Source organism: Rhinolophus sinicus, chromosome 14 (genome assembly GCF_057876585.1).
Source record: "Rhinolophus sinicus isolate RSI-liver-muscle chromosome 14, RSI-T2T, whole genome shotgun sequence".
Taxonomy (NCBI): Eukaryota; Metazoa; Chordata; class Mammalia; order Chiroptera; family Rhinolophidae; genus Rhinolophus; species Rhinolophus sinicus.
Window position 1 is genome coordinate 43,275,615 of NC_142514.1, and position 18,659 is coordinate 43,294,273.

General features: G+C 39.7%; 1 protein-coding gene across 1 annotated transcript in view; it reads right to left on the reverse strand.

Annotated features, from left to right (window-relative positions):
- Window positions 1-16,923, reverse strand: part of CYP2J2 (cytochrome P450 family 2 subfamily J member 2) — a 33,122-nt gene extending 16,199 nt beyond the window's left edge. The window contains exons 1-4 of the mRNA XM_074334800.2: window positions 16,610-16,923; window positions 8,628-8,790; window positions 5,138-5,287; window positions 724-884 (exon numbers count right to left, since the gene is read on the reverse strand). Of these exons, the coding sequence (XP_074190901.1) occupies window positions 724-884; window positions 5,138-5,287; window positions 8,628-8,790; window positions 16,610-16,807 (672 nt within the window). The 5' untranslated portion in view covers window positions 16,808-16,923. The remainder of the gene's footprint in view (window positions 1-723; window positions 885-5,137; window positions 5,288-8,627; window positions 8,791-16,609) is intronic.
- Window positions 16,924-18,659: the final 1,736 nt, after the last annotated feature.

Sequence of the window (18,659 nt, forward strand, 5' to 3'; positions counted from 1 at the left end):
GCTGACAGACTAAGTAGCTGAACAGTTTTTGACAGACTCACAGTCCTTGAAGGACAAAAATGGAGTGCAGGGCCCACCAAGTGAGGGATGAGATTTGAAGGCTAAATGTCTTTATCCTACCAGATTAGGAGGTTGATTATATCCTGTTGATGGGCATGTAAATACTGTAACTTTGAGAATCTTTAGGCATCTTTAATGTCCTGGAATATACCTATATGTAGGAGAAATGAGTGGATGTATCCACAGGAACAGTTGTACTACAATGTTTGTGGCAGCTTTATTCCTAACATCTAAAACCTGGAAAGCACCCAGGTGTCCATCAGCAGAGAACAGAGTAACAAAGAGTGACACAGTCATAAAATGGAATGCAATCAGAATTTTCCAAAAGAGACAGTAACACAGTTGAATCTCAAAACAACCTGCCAAGGGCGAAGCCAGGCACACGCAAGTACTTCTGAGGGAGGAGGGAGATGGCTGGTTTCGGGAGGGACGTGGAGAGGAGAGACTCAAAGGCAATGACACTATTACTCTTTTAAAATAAAACATCGGTTCCTAAGTGCATGTCATTGTCACAAATATTTAACAATATCATCACAGACTGATTTTAGATAAGTTTATGTTGAAGTCAGGTTTAAAAATTTATATTTTAGCTTAAATAAACCCATCTGTGTCTGACATTAGCCCCAAAGTCCTTAACAAAGATTTAAAAAGAGAATCGCTTACATGGCAGCAAATTGACATCTCCAGACATAAGACTTCATCCAGCAACCTCAGCATTTCTTGGAACTGATCATCCTGGTACTCGAAGCGCTCCCCAAAGGTGATGGAGCAAATAATGTTGGAAACTGCACTGTTGATCTTGAAATGAGGGTTAAAAGGCTGTCCTGCAGGTAGAACAAAAGATGGATCCTTCAGATTGGTTTGTTTCTGTTTTCTACTAGATTCTATTAGGTTGGTGCAAAAGTAATCATGGTTTTTGCAATTATTTTTAACCTTTTAAGCCACAATTACTTTTGCACCAACCTAATGCATGACATATGACATACTGAGTACAGAAACTCATGTGAGGCTCTGGCCACAGCACCTTACACAGGGTCTGACATATAGCATGTCCTCAGGCCTTGGAAGCCAAACTGATGACCAGGATTTAAAATCAATAATGTCTTTATTTTTTAAAGGATTAAATATATATATATATATATATATATATATATATATATATATATATATATATATATATATATAACATACAATATTATATTAGTTTCAGGTACACATAGTAGTTATTAAACATTTATATACCTAAAGAGAAGTGACCACCATAAGTCCAGCAACTATCTGACACTGTACCTCCCCATCACAATATTATTGACTGTATTTCCCATGTTGAATATTACATCCTCATGAGTTATTTCTTTTTTACCTGGAAATTGGAACCTCTTATTCTGCTTCAACTTTCCCCCCTTTTGTAATTTTTCAGTTACAGTTGACATTCAATATTATTTTATATTAATTTCAGGTGTACAGCATAGTGGTTAGACATTTATGTAACTTAAGAAGTGATCACCTTGACTAGTCTAGTACCCACCTAGCACTGTACATGTTATTACCATATTATTGACTATATTCCCTATGCTTTAATTTACCTCCCCAAGACTATTCTGTAACTTCCAATTTATATTTATTAATGCCTTCACATTTTTTACCATCCTCCAAACCCCTTTCATCTAACACCCAACTGACATTATACATAGTTATTAAAATATTATTGACTGTATTCCTTATGCTGTATACTCATACTCATGACTACTTTGTAACACCAATTTCTATTTCTTAATCCCTTCCTCTTTTTCACTAATTCCCCAACCCTCTCCCATCTGGCAACCATCAAATTGTACTCTGTATCTATGAGTTTCTGTTTTGTTTGTTTGTTTATTTTGTTCTTTAGATTCCACTTATAAAAGAAATCACATTACATCTATTTTTGATGTCTGACATACTCCACACAGCACAATTCCTTCCAGGTCCATCTATGCCGCAGCGTATGGTGAGAATCCATTCCCTTTTTATAGCCGAGCAATATTCCACTGTACAGATGTACCACCTATTCTTTATCCATTCTTCCATTGACAGACACCCAAGTTGTCTCCTCTTCTTGTCCACTATAAACAATGCTGCAATGAACATATGGATGCACACGTCCCATGGAAGAGCATTTGGGTTTCCTTTGGATAATTTTCTAGAAGTGGGATTACTGGGTCCTTCTTTGTCACTTGTTATGGCCTTTGTTTTAAAGTCTATTTTGTCTGGTATAAGTATTGCTACCACAGATTTTTTTGCTTCTTTCCATTTTCATAAAATATCTTTTTCCCATCCCTTTACTTTCAGTCTGTGTATGTCTTTTGATCTTAAGTGAGTCTCTTGTAGGCAGCATATATAAGGGTCTTGTTTTCTTATCTATACAGCCACCTTACCTTTTGAGTGGAATATTTAATCCAGTTACATTTAAAGTAATTTTTGATAGATATGTCATTACTGCCATTTTATTATTCATCTTTTTCATATGTTTGTTTGTTTGTTTGTTTGTTTTTGGGTTAAAGAAGTCCCTCTAACATTCCTTGTAATACTGGTTTGGTGGTGAAGAACTCCTGTAGTTTTTTCTTCTCTGGGAAGCTCCTTGTCCTTTGATTTTAAATGATAGCTTTCCTGGGTGATCTTTGTTGTAGGTCCTTCCTTTTCATCACTTTGATTATTTCCTGCCAATCCCTTCTGGCCTGCAAAGTTTCTGTTGAGGAATCAGCTGACAATCATATGGGAGCTCCCTTGTAGGTAACTAACTGCTTTTCTCTTGCTGCTTTTAAGATTCGTTCTTTGTCTTTAAACTTTGACATTCTAATAATGACGTATCTTTGTGTGGGCCTCTTTGTGTTCATCTTTTTTGGGACTCTCTGCACTTCCTGCGCTTGTATATCTATTTCTTTCTTCAAGGTAGAGAAGTTTTCAGTCATTATTTCTTCAAATGGGTTTTCAATTCCTCGCTCTCTCTCTTCTCATTCTGGTACCCCTATGATGTGAATGTTGGTATATTTGATGTTGTCCTGGAGGCCCCTTAAACTCTCCTCAGTTTTTTGGATTCTTTTTCTTTTTGCTGTTCTGATTGAGTGTGTTCTGCTACCTTATCTTCTAAATCACTGATTGATCCTCTCCTTCATCTAATCTACTGTTGATTCCCTCTGATGTAGCCTTCAGTTATTGTAGTCTTTATTTCTTACCAGTTCTTTTTATGTTTTCTATCTCCATTTTTATGTTTCCTATCTCTTTGTTGAAGTTCTCCCTGAGATTACTGAGCATCCTTCTAACCAGTGTTTGGAACTGTGTATCTGGTAAATAGCTTGTCTCCTTTTTGGTTAGTTTATTTTCTAGAGCTTTGTTCTGTTCTTTCATTTGGGAAATGTTTCTTTGTTTCCCCATTTTTGCTGTTTCCCTGTGTTTATATCTATGTAGGGCTGCTGTGCCTCCCAGTATTGGCCTTATGTAGTTGGTGTCCTGAGGGATGCAGTGGTGCAATCTGCCTTGTCACCAGACCCGGGTGCTCTAGGTGTGTCCCTTGTGTGGGTTGTGTGTGCCCTCCTGTTGTACAGACTTGACTGCTGTTTGCATATCAATAGGAGGGATTGACCCTCAGGAAGATTGGTTGTAAGGACTGGCTATGACTACAGTGGAAGATCTGTGGTGCAGGGGAGAACTCTAAAGAACAGGGTTCGGTTTAGCAGAGCTCTGGTTCCTGCCTAGTATGCCCTTTGTGTTTGTCATCCTTGGAGTTGGCTGGGTAATGATCTGGCCCAGTCTGAAGCTGGCCACCGGGACTGTCAGCCCTGTGGCCTCTTGGGAGGAGACCCAAGTTCAGTTGCAGTCTCACCTGCCTGAGCCCAACTGACATGAATCCCAAAGCAATCCCAAGATGGCTGCCATCTGTGCTGTGCTTGGCGGTGCCTTGAGAGGCCAATCTGTGAATGAAGGCTGGCTGCCACTGGTACTGGGCTTAGGGCTGTGCAGCCAAAAGTAAGGGACATGTGGAAGCCAGATGTTGCTTGTGTGGGTTTTGTGAACCTTTGAGAGATTTAAGGAATGTCTACATCATGAGCCAAGGCAGGCCATTTATATGTTAAAGCCACTGGAAATGGTTAGGGTGGAAATGTGGTTCCAGGGAATCACTAGGGTGGGGCAGCAGAAAGGTGATAGCCAGTTTGATGGAGGCTCAGATATGGTGTCTGCCTGTGCCAGCATATGTCTGTGCTTGTCTGCATGCAGGAAGGGGAAGAACTCGACAAGGAAGCAATGGCTTCTCCAAGCTCCTCCCTCCGGGAGAAAGCCACCCCTCCAGCCCTCACCCTGCAGCTAGACAATTCACTTCCTCCCCATATGTCCCTGGTGCCTTTTATCTTCCATTTGCTGCCCTAATGCTGGAACTCAGAGTGAGTGAGTCCATCAGCGAGTAAGTAAGGCTTTGTGCGCTCCCTTTAAAAGGAGTGCCTGGAAGTGCAGCCCTCTTCCCCTCCCCGTCCCGCTTTGTCTCACTCACCCTGGTCTCCACTGGTTTTCACAGCCAGAAGTAATGGGGACTTCTTTCCCTGGCACTGTAACCCTGGAATGGGGAGAGGCTGTGACTGCTCACTCCTCAAAAGGGAGCTCCACAGCCAAGATATCCCTCCCAGTTTTTATGGGTTACACATGGGTGTGGGACCAGCCTAGTTTTTGTCTCTGCCCCTCCTACCAGTCTTCATATGGCTTCTTCTGTATGTCCATAGTTATAGGGCTTTGGTTCAGCTAGTCTTCAGGTGATTCTCAGTAATGGTTGTTTTGTGGTTTTGTTGTAGTTGATGTGGTTCTGAGAGGGGGTGAGCACAGTGTTTACCTTTGTCATCTTGACTGAAAATCAAATCTGTTATAACTTTAATCTCCATCTTGTTGTACTTACTTCTAGAGCTCCGTGATGGCAGGGTCATGATTAGTTCATAGTTACATTCTCAGTGCCTAACACAGTGCTGAGCACAGGATAGGCACTTACATGCTTCCTAAGTACCTGTTCAGTGAATGAATGAGCCAGTCTTCTGCATCTGTCCTAGGAAACACTCACCATTCTCCTCTTCTATTGTCTGGTTGAGGTGGTGGGTCTCCTCCTGTATGCGTTCCTCTAAGCTCCTCTTTCCTAAGCCAAAGTTCCTTAGTGTTGTCAGGGCGAACCTTCTTTGCTCCTTCCATACCTGGCCATTGGACATAATCAATCCTGAGAATAAGAAAGTCAATATTATAAAAAGAAAGCAAGCAAATGGTATGCAGATGTGTGTTGGATTGAGGGAAGGATAAGGGCATTAGGCATTTGAAAACTATACAGAGAAATCACTCCAAAGCAATGGAGATAATTGCTGGCATGTATTGATTACAATGTCAGAAACTTTAGTACTTCTTATGCAATATGTAATTTAGTATTCACAAAAACTCTATGAGGTAGATATAATTATTACTCCCTTTTCCAATTTTGCTGATGAGAAAACAGAAGCACAAGGGATAAAGTAAACTTTGCAAGGTCACAGTTAGTAAACAGCTGAACAGACATTTAATTTCATCTATGCCTGACTCCGAATCCCATACTTTGTTTACTAGTCACATAGGTATAGGAGGTCTGACAATTAAGTTCGTGAACTCATCTTGGAAAAGTGCTACATACCTCATTACTGAATATCACTATGGTCACCTTCAAAGTACTCCCCTTGGGAAGCTATGCACCGATGCCAGCATCTAGTCCACCTTTCAAAGCACTTTTGGAACTCTTTTTCTGGAATGGCCATCAAAGCTGTTGTCATATTACCCTTGATGTCCTGAATATCTTCAAAATGTCTTCCTTTCAATATTTATTTTATCTTCGGGTAAAGAAAGAAGTCATTGGGGGTCAAATCAGGTGAGTAGGGAGAGTTATTTGTTTATTGGCTAAAACTCCCTCACAGTGTTGTTATGTAAGAGTCATGAATTGTTGGCGAAAAGTTCAGGTCGTCTAACCTTTCAACACAGCCTTTGCAGCACTTCCAAATAGTAAGCTTAGTTAACTGTTTGTCCAATTGGTACAAATTCATAATGAATAATCCTTCTGATATAAAAAAAAGGTTATTAATATCATTGCAACAAGTTTGTGAAATTAATTGTCAGATCTCGTATTTACGTATCTATGTTATGTTACATACCCTGTTTCCCAGAAAATAAGGCCTATCTGGACAATCAGCTCTAATGTGTCTTTTGGAGCAAAAATTAATGTAAGACTCAGTATTATATTATATTGTTTATGTTATATATTATATTATATTACATTATATATTAAAGACCTGGTCTTATAATAAAATAAGACTGGGTCTTATATTAATTTTTGCTCTAAAACACACATTAGAGCTGATTGTCTGGCTAGGTCTTATTTTTGGGGAAACACAGTATTAAAAATGCACTCATAGGTAGGACAAAATCCATACTTGTAAGAGACAAGCCATTTGTGGGCTTTATTGGAGAGGCCCCCTCTAAGCCTAGACCTTAACAGATGAAGCAATAACTGAAAAAAGCAAGGAAGAATGAATATTTCATGTAGTCAAAGGGAAAAAACACACACATCTTAGTGTGTTCAACAGACCATTTGTTTTATAACATAGGTCAGGCCACACTCCTTTTTGGCTCTTCACTCCCAGACCACTCTTCAACTCTGGCTTTGGCCTCCACCATCTCAATGAAATGACCCTCTTTGCTGTCAAATCCAAGGATACTTTGCAACCTCATCTTACTTGGTTTTTCAGCAGCTTGAGAGACTCCTTTCTTGAAGTACTCTCTTCCAATAATGCTCAAGAAACCATACTCTGCAGGTTTTCTTTCTAATTCTCTGACAGTAGAGAACTTCCCCTACCTTCTGCAATTTCATCTTCTATCAAATTCTGAAATGATGGAGCTCTTCAATATAAGGTCTCCCTTCTCACCCTATACTCCTGGGAACTTTCATCAAGTCCTAAAATTTTAAATAACATCTATTGATATTGACCATCTATTTCTGTCTCTGAGCTCCAGACACATGTATACAACTGTCTTCTTGACTTTGCCAACAGAAAGGCATTTCAAACAGCATATCCAGGATTGAATTCATACTTTTCTACATAAACCTCACAGCCTGAAGACAACCAAACACCCTGTATTCCTCCAAATCTTCCTTCTTTCTATCATTTACCTATTTGTGCGTCCAACTCAACACTTCATTTTCCCTCCATTCTCCTTCCGATTAGGTCATCATGTCTTACTGGATTTAGATCCTGAATCTCTTCAATCCATGCATCTTCACTGCCACTGTCCTGGTTTAACCTTCTATATTGTCATTTCTTGCCATCTCCTTCATCCAATCTACAGCCCTCTCAAACCTAAAAGGCTAAAATAGTCTCTTGTTTCCATTATTCTGTTATCTCCATTGCAGACCAAATGTTTTTAAAATGGGCAGTGTAAAATGATGATTCCGTTCTTTACTGAAAACCACTGAAGAGCTTCACTGTTATTAGGATAAAAACAGATGTCTTTAACAAGTACTTACTTGCATTTCTGGACAAGCTAAGCAGCTTCATCTCCATTTAAGCTTTGTGTTTACCTCATTGGCCACTTTTTCAGTTCCTCAAGTTCAATGTCCTTCATAACTCAGGGACTCTTTATATTCTATTCCCTCTGCCTGACTGTTTCTTCACTTTATTAAATTCATTGTCATTTATTTATGTAAGTTTTCCCATAATCTCAGCAGTTCGTCAGATACCCCTAGTAAGTATACATACCCTCATAACACCTTTAAGGCCTTAAATTATTATAGTTAATTGACACTGACTTTTTGTCTGAATAGAATTGGACTTACATAAGGACATGGAGTTTATCAGTTCTACTCACTGTTATATCACTGATACCTAGCACTGTGCTTACCACAGGAGATAATAACTAGAGGGAACACATGTAGAGTTAACGGATAAAATATTTCAAAGAGGAATTGGGAAGCACCTGATACAAATGGTGCCTTCGTAGGATAACATAATTGAATTTATATTTTTAAATGTTTAAATGTTTAAATTTACTTAATCACAATTTAAAGAATTCATGCCAAACTGGTTTAACAAAGACAGGAAGGCTCGAGATACTCTGTCAAACACACTTTAATGAAAACGCATAAGGAACTGTAGGCAGCAAGAAGGAATTAATAAGCAGCAGAAGGAAGCAGATCCACATCCATTTCTAGAGGAAGGGGTCGATGGAAAACCAGAAAAAGCGAATGCATTGCCTCTTTCTCTGCTATCATTGAATGATGGGTTACTTGTCAATCATAGCATCTAAAGTGAGTTCATGCAGGAGATGCAGCTTTTCCCAAATCTCTGACATTAATACTCACCCTGTTGAATCCTGTGAGAGGGTACCTTAAATAGGGAAATGTGAGCATCCAACTTCCTTTAATGGCAGGCATTTTATAATGGGCTTTTCTCTGGGGAGTGGTGGAGAATTATAGTCACAGAGGCACCTTTAACAGACCTTAAGAATATTAAACATATACATCTTCCATTGGTCGAAAAACATACCATTGTTCTTAAAGATATGGTCTCGGACAAGAGTTACAGCACGATTTACAAACTTTTGGTCTTGGTGGACAAGGGCTTCTTTGATTAAGGGTAATCCAGTTATAACAACTGTAGAGAAGCGACCGACTTCCATGCTTAAAATGTTCCCATATTTCTTCACATGCTGAAAAACATTCAATAATTACAGATGAATATGCACATGTCTGTGTGTCCAGGAAAGAAGGGAGTATGTATAGCTGGGCAGCTTGTATTGAGGGCAGTCTGCGTGTGCATGCAGTGTGTGCTCACCTTGAACTGATGGGAATGTCCCTCCCTGTTTCCTTTCCTCCTCCTATCAATCTGACCTGGATTTAATTCACTGCAGGACATGGACATACCTTATAAAACATCCATTCATGTAGCCAACCTACACGAATTGAGCAAACATCTACCATTGTCCTGAAAACAAGTTATAAAGCTATAACTATAAAGAAATAAATGGATCTCTAAACTCAAGCATCTTAGAGTCTAGTGAAGGGAGGGATTTCAACACATGTGACTCACCAAAGAGGGCTGACATCTGTTTAGTGTAAGTCTGGTGTAGCAACCATGGACTTCTTAATAAATCATATCTGTTTAACCAAAACAGAATGTCCCTTTTCTCAATGTGGACTAGAAGATGGAAAATTCATTATAGAGCTGGGGTCAGGTCGGGAGAAAAGCACTCTAGCTCCAGAGCCACATTCGAATCTTAGCTCTATGCTTCACTAGCTGTGGGCCTTTAGAGAGTCGTTTCCCTCTTTTGAGCCTCAGCTTGACAGCTATAAAAGGAAAAAATGATTCCTCCCTCAAAGGGTTCTGTGAGGTAGAATGACAGCAGCAATGTGAAAGGCATTTTGCTCCCTAGTACCTGGTGCAGAGCCACTCGAGTCTCTGAGGAATCACCGGGCTCTGTGTGCAAAGGGATGTGGATGCATGCTCATGGTGACAGAGAGGACAGGCGCACATGGATGTGTGGGAGGAAGGCACTCGTGGTCACAGACGGCCACATTCCTGGGTTTCACATTAAGCCCCTTTCACATTTTATCATACTCAATCTCACAACCACCCCAAGGTAGTAATGATTTTCCTTGTCTTTCAGAAAACGAAAATGAGTCCTAGCCAAGTAAGGTAGCCAAGGTGACAAAGCTATTGAGTGGTGGCAATTTGGCAGGCATTATGTGAGATTGGAGAACAAGAACATGAACCTGAGTTGGTGCCGGGACCTAGTGGGTGAGTTTAGTGGGAGTGAGAGAGTGAAAGTGAGAATGACAGGGGGAGTGGTGACGAGAACGGACAAGCGTGTGGGTGTGTCATGAGTATGCACAAAGGTGCAGGTATGTGCAAGATGGGTTGAATAACAGTGAATAGTCACCAGTCAAAGTCTCTCCTGACCTGTCTATTCAAGAGACGACTCTCATAAGACCGTGCCCCTGCCTCTTGTCTACTAGGCTGTGTCACGTTGCTGGCAATGGATGAAATAGAAGGGCTTTTTTTTCTCCAGTTGCCTGTGGCCCCTCCTCCCTGATCCCAAGCACTTATGCTCCCCCATGTCACCCTTAGTGTCCGGGACCCCACCACCACCATCAGAGCAAATACAGTGGATTCAATGTCATTCTACCTCCCTGCTCCCACATTAAAACACCGAGCCTGACTCAATTTTTCCATTGTTTTTATGCCCTAGAGACCTCCACCAATCTTTGTTCATCTCTAGCACAGTATGCCATGTCTTGCTAGAAAGCGTGGAGCCAAGATTCCATCTCGAGCTGGTCAACCTCTAAAGCACATGTGTTTACTTCTAAGAAATGGCAGGGAATGGGGCCATGTAAATCAAGCAGGTTTTTTATTTCATCTTGCTGAATGCCAGGATGAACTGTTCAGGCTACATAAAAGGATTTCTTGATTACTCTACGATACTCATTAAGGATGTTTTAGAACAGCTGAAAACCTCAGGATAAGCCAAATGACTCCTACCTGATTATGAGTACTACCTAGAATCTCAGCCTGTACTTGGAAGGCACTCTGCACTCCAGTACTTGTTATGAAATGAAGTTCTTCAGAGTTCCATCTCTACCTGCTCTCTGTTACTGTATATTTCTAGACCAATACTACTGGATAATCTTTATGGTATTATCAGCTCTGTAAACATGGATAGGTGAAATGATATCTTGAAACCCTGGTATTGACTGTAGTTATATATTACAATTTTTAAGTGTACTGTACGAGGCACTGTGCCAATTGATTTAAGTGGAAATAAGTGTATGACCCTCAGAAATCAGAGAAGTCTTTGTAAGGTAGGGCATACTTTTCAATGTACAATGTTGAATGAGTCATTAAAAAAAACAGACAGTAAGGGAATGAAAGCAATTAAAAATAAGATGGTTCAGGGGGCTAAAACAGGCTTAAAAACAAAAATGAAAGTAGAAAAATAAAGAGAAAGCATTAACATAAGAGCTGTAAAAGGCAAAGAAAAGCAATAGGACACAGGATATTTAATATGAGAGATAAAAAGTCCAAATGTAGCATTAAGTAAATAATAAGGTGGAGTAAAATAATGTTTAGAATAAAGAACAATTAAAGTTGGAGGGTTAGTGAGAAAAGAGATTGAAACATGATCATGAAGAAATATAAAATTGAGAGAGCTCGTGCTTAATTTAAGTCATTAACTCCAGAGCCAACAGAACGAAGAGACAAAGAAAGAAAAAGGAAAAGGAAGCAAGTGTGTACTGATTCTGACTCCTACCTGCCCTAAGTCAGAAGGTCTGTTCCTCTGAACTCTCACTGGCAGTGAGTGAGCAGTGTGTGTGTGTGTGTGTGTGTGTGTGTGTGTGTGTGTGTGTGTGTGTGAGAGTGAGTGTTGGGGGAGGTGTGGATGCAAGAAGAGGTGAGACTCCCCATTTCACATAACTATATAATAAAATGCCTCAATGTGTATATACAGCTTTTATAGTTAAAAAGCATTTCTATCCAATAGAAATGCTTTTTAACTATAAAAGAAACCTAAGAAAATAAGGACTAAAACTTTATAACAGTGGTTCTTAACCTTTTTTGAGTCATAAAGTTTCTTGAAAATCTAATGTTTAAGACATATATTATAAAGTGGAGAGGGTAAAGGGACCAAAATGATCATAAGGTATCTATAACCCACTTGAAGTAGTAAAATGTTGAAACTAGCAGACTTCATTAAGCTATGTATGCATCATGCAATCTTTAGAGCAACCACTTGAAATAAAAAACAGAGATATACTCAAAAACACTAAATTAATATTGAACTCTTAAAAAAAAAAATGTTCAAGTGACCCACAGGAAGACAGGAAATAAGAAACAGGCAGAAAAAAAGAGAGGAAAAAATAGAAAATAAATGACAAAATGGCAGTCGTAAGATTAACATATCAATAATTACATTAAATATAAATGATCTAAATTCACCAATTAAATGTGATTGGCAGATACAGGCAGCAAACAACCACTTTGTAGCTCCTACTGGGTCACAGGCAGTGGGTGACCTGGGCCTGCACTGGAGCACCTCCAAGAGGCTCCAGAACCAACATAACTGGAGGTTAGCTTCAGACCACAGCAGAGCACCACCCAATTAGCCCCTCAAATGGCACACATATCAAGACAGTCTCAACAATACCACAGTGCTGGGGCAAATTCCACTCAGTGACATAAGCCCCACACACAGCAGGTTGTATGCTGTGGATAGGGCCAAATCCTACAGCCGATAAGCCTGAGTGTCAATCCCATCTACTGACATGTCAATAGCCATCAAGGCTCAACTATAACAGGAGGGCACACATAACCCACACAAGGGAGACTCCTGGAGCACCCAGAGCAGGTGAGCACAGAAAATGTACCAGTGCTCAAAGGTTACCTACTACATAAGGCCATGTGGCCAATTTGGGAGACATAGCTGATGTACCTAACACATAGAAACAAACACAGAGAGGCAACCAATATGAAGAATCAAAAAAATGCATCTCGAATGTAAGAACCGGAGAAAACTCCAGAAAAAGAATGAAACGAAATGGAAGCAAGAAAACTACCAGATAAAGAGTTCAAAAGAATGATTATAAGGATCCTCAAGGAACTTAGTGAGAACTTCAACAAAGAGACAGCAAGCATAGAAAAGAACATAGAAACCATTAAAAAAAAAAGCTAATCAGAAGTGAAGAACATGATAACTGAAATGAAGAAGGCACTATAAGGAATCACCAGCAGACTAGATGAAGCAGAGGATAGAATCAGTGACTTAGAAGGCAGGGTAGCATAAAATACCCAGTTATAACAGTAAAAAGGAAAAATAATCCAAAAACAGGAGGACAGTTTAAGAGACCTGTGGAACAACAATAAGCATAACTACATTCACATCATAGGGGTACCAGAAGGAGAAGAGAGAAAGCAAGGGATTGAGAAACTATTTGAAGAAATAATGACTGAAAACTTTCCTCACCTGGCAAAGGAAACAGACATACAGTCCAGGAGGCACAGAGAGTCCTAAACAATATCAACCCAAAGATGCCCACACCAAGACACATTATAATTGAAATGGCAAAGGTTAAAACAAAGAGAGAATTCTAAAAGCAGCAAGGGAAAAGCAGTTAGTTACCTACAAGGGAACTCCGTAACATTGTTAGCTGATTTCCCAACAGAAGTTTTGTAGGCTACAAGGGATTGGCACAAAATATTCAACATGATGAAAGGCCTACAATCAAGGGTACCCTACATAGCAAGGCTATCATTTAAAAAGGAAGGGCAGATAAAGAGGTTCCCAGACAAGAAAAAGCTATAGGAGATCCTCACCACCAAACCAGTATTACAAGAAATATTAGAGGGACTTCTTTAAGAAGGAAAAAAATAAAATAAAATTATGAATAATAAAATGGCAACAGGTACATATCTATCAACACTTACTTTCAATGTAAATGGATTAAACACTCCTATCAAAAGTTATAGGACGATGAATGGATAAGAAAATGAAACTCTTACATATGCTGCCTGAAAGATACATACATAGATGGAAAGTAAAGGGATGGAAAAACATATTTCATGAAAATGGAAACAACCAAAAATCCCAAAAGGCTGGGGTAGCAAAACTTATACGAGACAAAATAGATTTTAAAACAAAGGTTATAACAAGACACAAAGAAGGACCCAGTAATTCCACTTCTGTGTAATTATCCATAGAAACCCAAAATACTACTTCAAGGGGACGTGTGCATCCATATATTCATTGCAGCATTGTTTACAATGACCAAGATGTGGAGGTAGCCTGGGTGTCCATCAATAGAAGAATGGATAAAGAAGAGGTGGGGCATATATACAAAGGGATATTGCTTGGCCATGGAAGGGAATGGGTTCTTGCCATCTGCGGCGGTATGGATGGACCTGGAGGGAATTGTGCTGAGTGGAGTGTCAGACAGAGAAAGACAGATGCAATGTGATTTCGCTTACATATGGAAGCTAAAGAACAAAATGAACCAATGAAACAGAAACAGACTCATAGATACAGAAAATGTTTTGATGGTTGCCAGATGGTAGAGAGTTTGGGGAGTGGATAAAAAACAGGGGACTGGATTAAGAAGTACAAATTGGTTGTTAAAAAGTAGTTATGGGGATGTAGGGTATAGGATAAGGAACATAGTCGATAATATTGTAATAACTATGTAAGGTTTCAGGTACATATAGATATGTCCGGCGATAGATGGGAGGTGTTGGAGGGCAGGGTGAAAAAGTTTAAGACATTAAGAAGTGCAAATTATTAGTTACAAAATAGTCACGGCAATGTAAAGTAAATCATAGGAAATATAGTCAATAATATGGTAATAATATGTTAATATGTATAGTTCCAGATGGGTATTTGACTATTCAGGGGGATCACTTCTTAAATTATATAAATGTCTAATGACTATGCTGTACACCTGAAATTAATATAAAATAATATTGAATGTCAATTGTAATTGAAAAATTACAAAAGGGGGAAAAGGTGAAGGGGAATAAAAGGTCAATATTTCCATGTATAAAACAAGTAAGTCCTAGGGATATAATATACAGCATAGGGGATATAGTCAATACTATTGTGATAGCATAGTATGGTGTCAGATGGTTGCTTCACTTATATGGTCATCACTTCTTCAGTGAGTTAATATTTATAAATGTTAAATAACTGTGGTATACACCTGAAACTAATATAATACTGTATGTTAGCTATATTTTTAATAAAAATCTTAAAAAACACTGAAACAGAACAAAATGAAAGATTGACAGAATGAAAAAAATGATCCATCTACATGCTACAAGAAACTGATTTTAAATATAAGTAGGTTAAAATAATACAATGGAGAAGCATAGATCATGCAAATAGTGATGAAAGGAGAGCTTATATGACAATGTTATATCAGAGAGAGTAAAGTTCAGGCAAAGAACATCACCAGGGATAAAGAGAGATATTATGTAATAATTAGAGTCAATTCACCAAGATGGCCTAACAATTTTAATGCATATGCACCAAATAAAAGAGCTGCCAAGTACATAAAGGAAAAACTACCAGTATTGAGTAGAAAAATAGACAAACCTGTAATTATAATTGGAGACTTCAACATGAATCTCTTAGTAACTGATACAATCAGTACATAAGAAGTCAGCAAACATATAGGACAATTAAACAACGCCATCATCCAATAAGATCTAATTAACTTATAGGAACACTGCCCAACAACAGCAGAATACAGACATCCAAGGTTAGAGGCCCAGACCTCCTGCTCAGTCAAAAATCTGCATATAGTTAATGCACATTTTTTTCAAGCATGCATGGGACTGTATCCTGGATCATAAAACCAAACATAACACATTTTTAAAAATTGGATTTATATTGAGTATGTCCTCTCACCATAATGGAATCAAACTGGAAATCACTACCAGAAAGAAAACAGAAAAATGTCCTAATATTGGAACTAAATGACACATTTCTTAACAAGGGTACAGGTTTAGGAGCCTAGCTTTAAAATTCTGTGACTAATCCTGTAACTTAGTGTTACCAATTGGGTGTTTCTCCCAGAAAGTGATAAAACCTTCTCCACCAGCACTTGAGCTTGTGTTTAAAGTGCTCCTGTCATTTCTAGGGAAAGAGGAACTAATATTTTTTGTGCACCTACTATAAGCCATGTTATAACGACCATTCACTGTTCTATTTAATCTTCACAACCACCTTTCACAGTGTTGTGTCTCAGCAAGGTACCTGTGCAGAGAGGCAGGAAACCAGTTGAGGATTTTTGAGCAAGTGTTGGATGTTGGAGAAAATTTTTAAGGGATTCAGAGTGGCCACAGTTAGGGAGCCCTGATGGGAGGTGATTATAAAGAAGTGGAAAGAGGCTGGGTCATAAGGGTTCCACGTGGCTCCCTAAGGAGTCTGAACTCTGTTAAGGGGTCTTAGCAGCCAGGAGCTCTAAGAAAATGAAAGCTGAGGAATGCCATTTTTAAAGGATTACTTTAGAGAGAATGGATTGCAGGGAGAGAAGGCTGAATGTGAGGGGCTCAGTTGTGGTGATGGCAGCAATTCAGTTCAAAGTGGTGACGATTTAGTAGTATTATCAATTTACACATGGGAAATGGAACCTTACAGAGGGAAAGTACAGCATTTGGGAAAGATAATAATATTACAGAAAACAAGGAGATCATATCACCATAGGATGCTCCGATAATATTTAACATGACACAATTAAATGCATTAGAATGTGACATGCTTAGCACACTTAAACCGTCAACAGTTAACAATATTTCACGCCTAGAAAGGGAGGGTTTCAGAAATCATGCCAGCTGACGGTGAGAACAAGGCTCAAAGCGGGATTCACCAGGGTAATGGCATTAGTGGGAGAGCCACCATCCTCCTGCCCTCAGTCCCCAGGATGGCCCTTGTACCGCAGGTCAGGGTTAGGGCTCAGCTCAGCACCACTCCCTGCTCCTACCTGTTGAATCGACAGGTGTGGCTCCTTAAAGCCCATATGGAAGAAGTTTCCAACGATAGGTAGAAGCGGGGGTCCAGGGGGGTAGTTGTTGGGACGCCGCCTTTTGAAGTAATTGGCAAGGAACAGAAAGACTACAGCTCCCAGCAGGAGAGTGCGGGGATTGAGGAGGGACCAGAAGGCAGCCACTAGGCAGCCCATCGCTGCGAGTACGGCTCCGATGTCCACTAACTCCACTGCTGTCTGAAGTGGTGACAATCCTGGCCCCTCTGCTACCGTCCTTGCAGCAAGTCCGGAACTCCCAGTGTCACCCCGCGCCGCCCCTCCCCCCGCCTCTGTCACGCCCTCTCTGTGCTGCTACTCGCCAGGCGGTTTCCTGTCCTTGAACTTCGCCCGGCCCTCCCCCTACCGCGCCTTGGGAACTTCCCTTCAGCCTGCCTTTGTGCCAGACCGATGCCAGGCGCTAGATTCCTAGGAGAACCCCCAAGTTTTGGAAAGTCTTTCTCTGAGACCATTGGGGCTCTTGGGTTTATGGTTTCAATGCATCTCAGAAAGCTCCACAGACATTTGAGCTCCGAGTTTTCAATCTCCTTCTCAGCCAGGGATCAAAGATCTGAACCCAGTCACCTGTCATTTCTTGGGCACTCATTATATGCCAGGCAGCTCAGTCACCTCTTTACATAAATTGCTTCATTCTGACAAAATTAGGAAGATACTCTTCTTAGTCCCATCTCGCAGCTGAGGAAACAGAGGTGAAGTTCCAAATAGGTGGTAAACGAATGAATCCACCGGTCTGCAAACCATCTAAAAGAGGTCCTGTATTTCCAACTGTTTTGTTGGAGATTAAAAATCATTACAGCAAAGCGCCTAGTGTTGCCCCTAGTTCTTAGCAGGTGCTAATTAACACTGAAGGGAAGCTCTTTCAAAGTCCAGAGGGAGATACTGGTCAGAGATTAGCTTTTATCCTTCCAGTCTACATCTTCCTATTTACTCCAGTTGTTAGCATCCACACAATGTTACTAACATTTATGTAACTGTTGTTTTTAAGGAATTATGGTACAACTGCTTTAAAAAAAAAAACCCCTCAGTGTTATGTGTTTGAGATCTCTCCAGGTTGATGCATGTGGCTTTAGCTCATTCACTTTAGCAGCTAAGTACTGGTCTATCATTACACCACAGTTTTTAAAATTGAGGTGTAACTGACATATAACATTGTATTAGTTGCAGCTGTATAACATCATGATTCGATAATTGCGTACATTGCAAAATGATCACCACAGTAAGTGTAGTTAATCTCTGTCACTATGTATTGTTACAAAATTTTTTTGTGATGAGAACTTCTAAGATCTACTCTCTTAGCAACTTTCAAATATGCAATACAGCATTATTAACTATAGTCACCTTGCTGTGTATTCTATCCCCAGGACTTATAACTGGAAACTTGGATCTTTTGACTCTCTTTGCTCATTTTGCCCATCTCCAACCCCTGCCTATAAAAACCACCAATCTGTTCACTGAATCCATGAGTTTATTTTTTTGTTCAATTTTTAAAGTTTTCGTGGATAAGTGAGATTGTATGTTGTTTTTCTCTATCTGACTTAGGTCACTTAGTCATTGGCCCTTGATATACCAATGTTGTCATGCTGACAAAATTTCATTCTTTTCATTCTTTTTTATGGCCGAATAATATTCTTTTACACACACACACAAACACACATGCGAGGTCTGACAAGTTCACCAACTCATTCTAGAAAAAGTGCTACATACCTCATTGCCAATTGTCACTACGGTCACCTTGAAAATACCCCCCTTGGGAAGCTATGCAACAACGCCAGTGCCTAGTCCACCTTTCAAAGCAATTTTGGAAGTCTTTTTCTAGAATGGCCATCAGAGCTGTCATTGTATTACACTTGATGTCTTGAATATCATCAAAATGTCTTCCCTTCAATATTTCCTTTATCTTAGGGTAAAGAAAGAAGTCATTGGGGCCAGATTAGGTGAGTAGGGAGGGTGTTCCAAATACAGTTAATTTGTTTACTGGCTAAAAACTTCC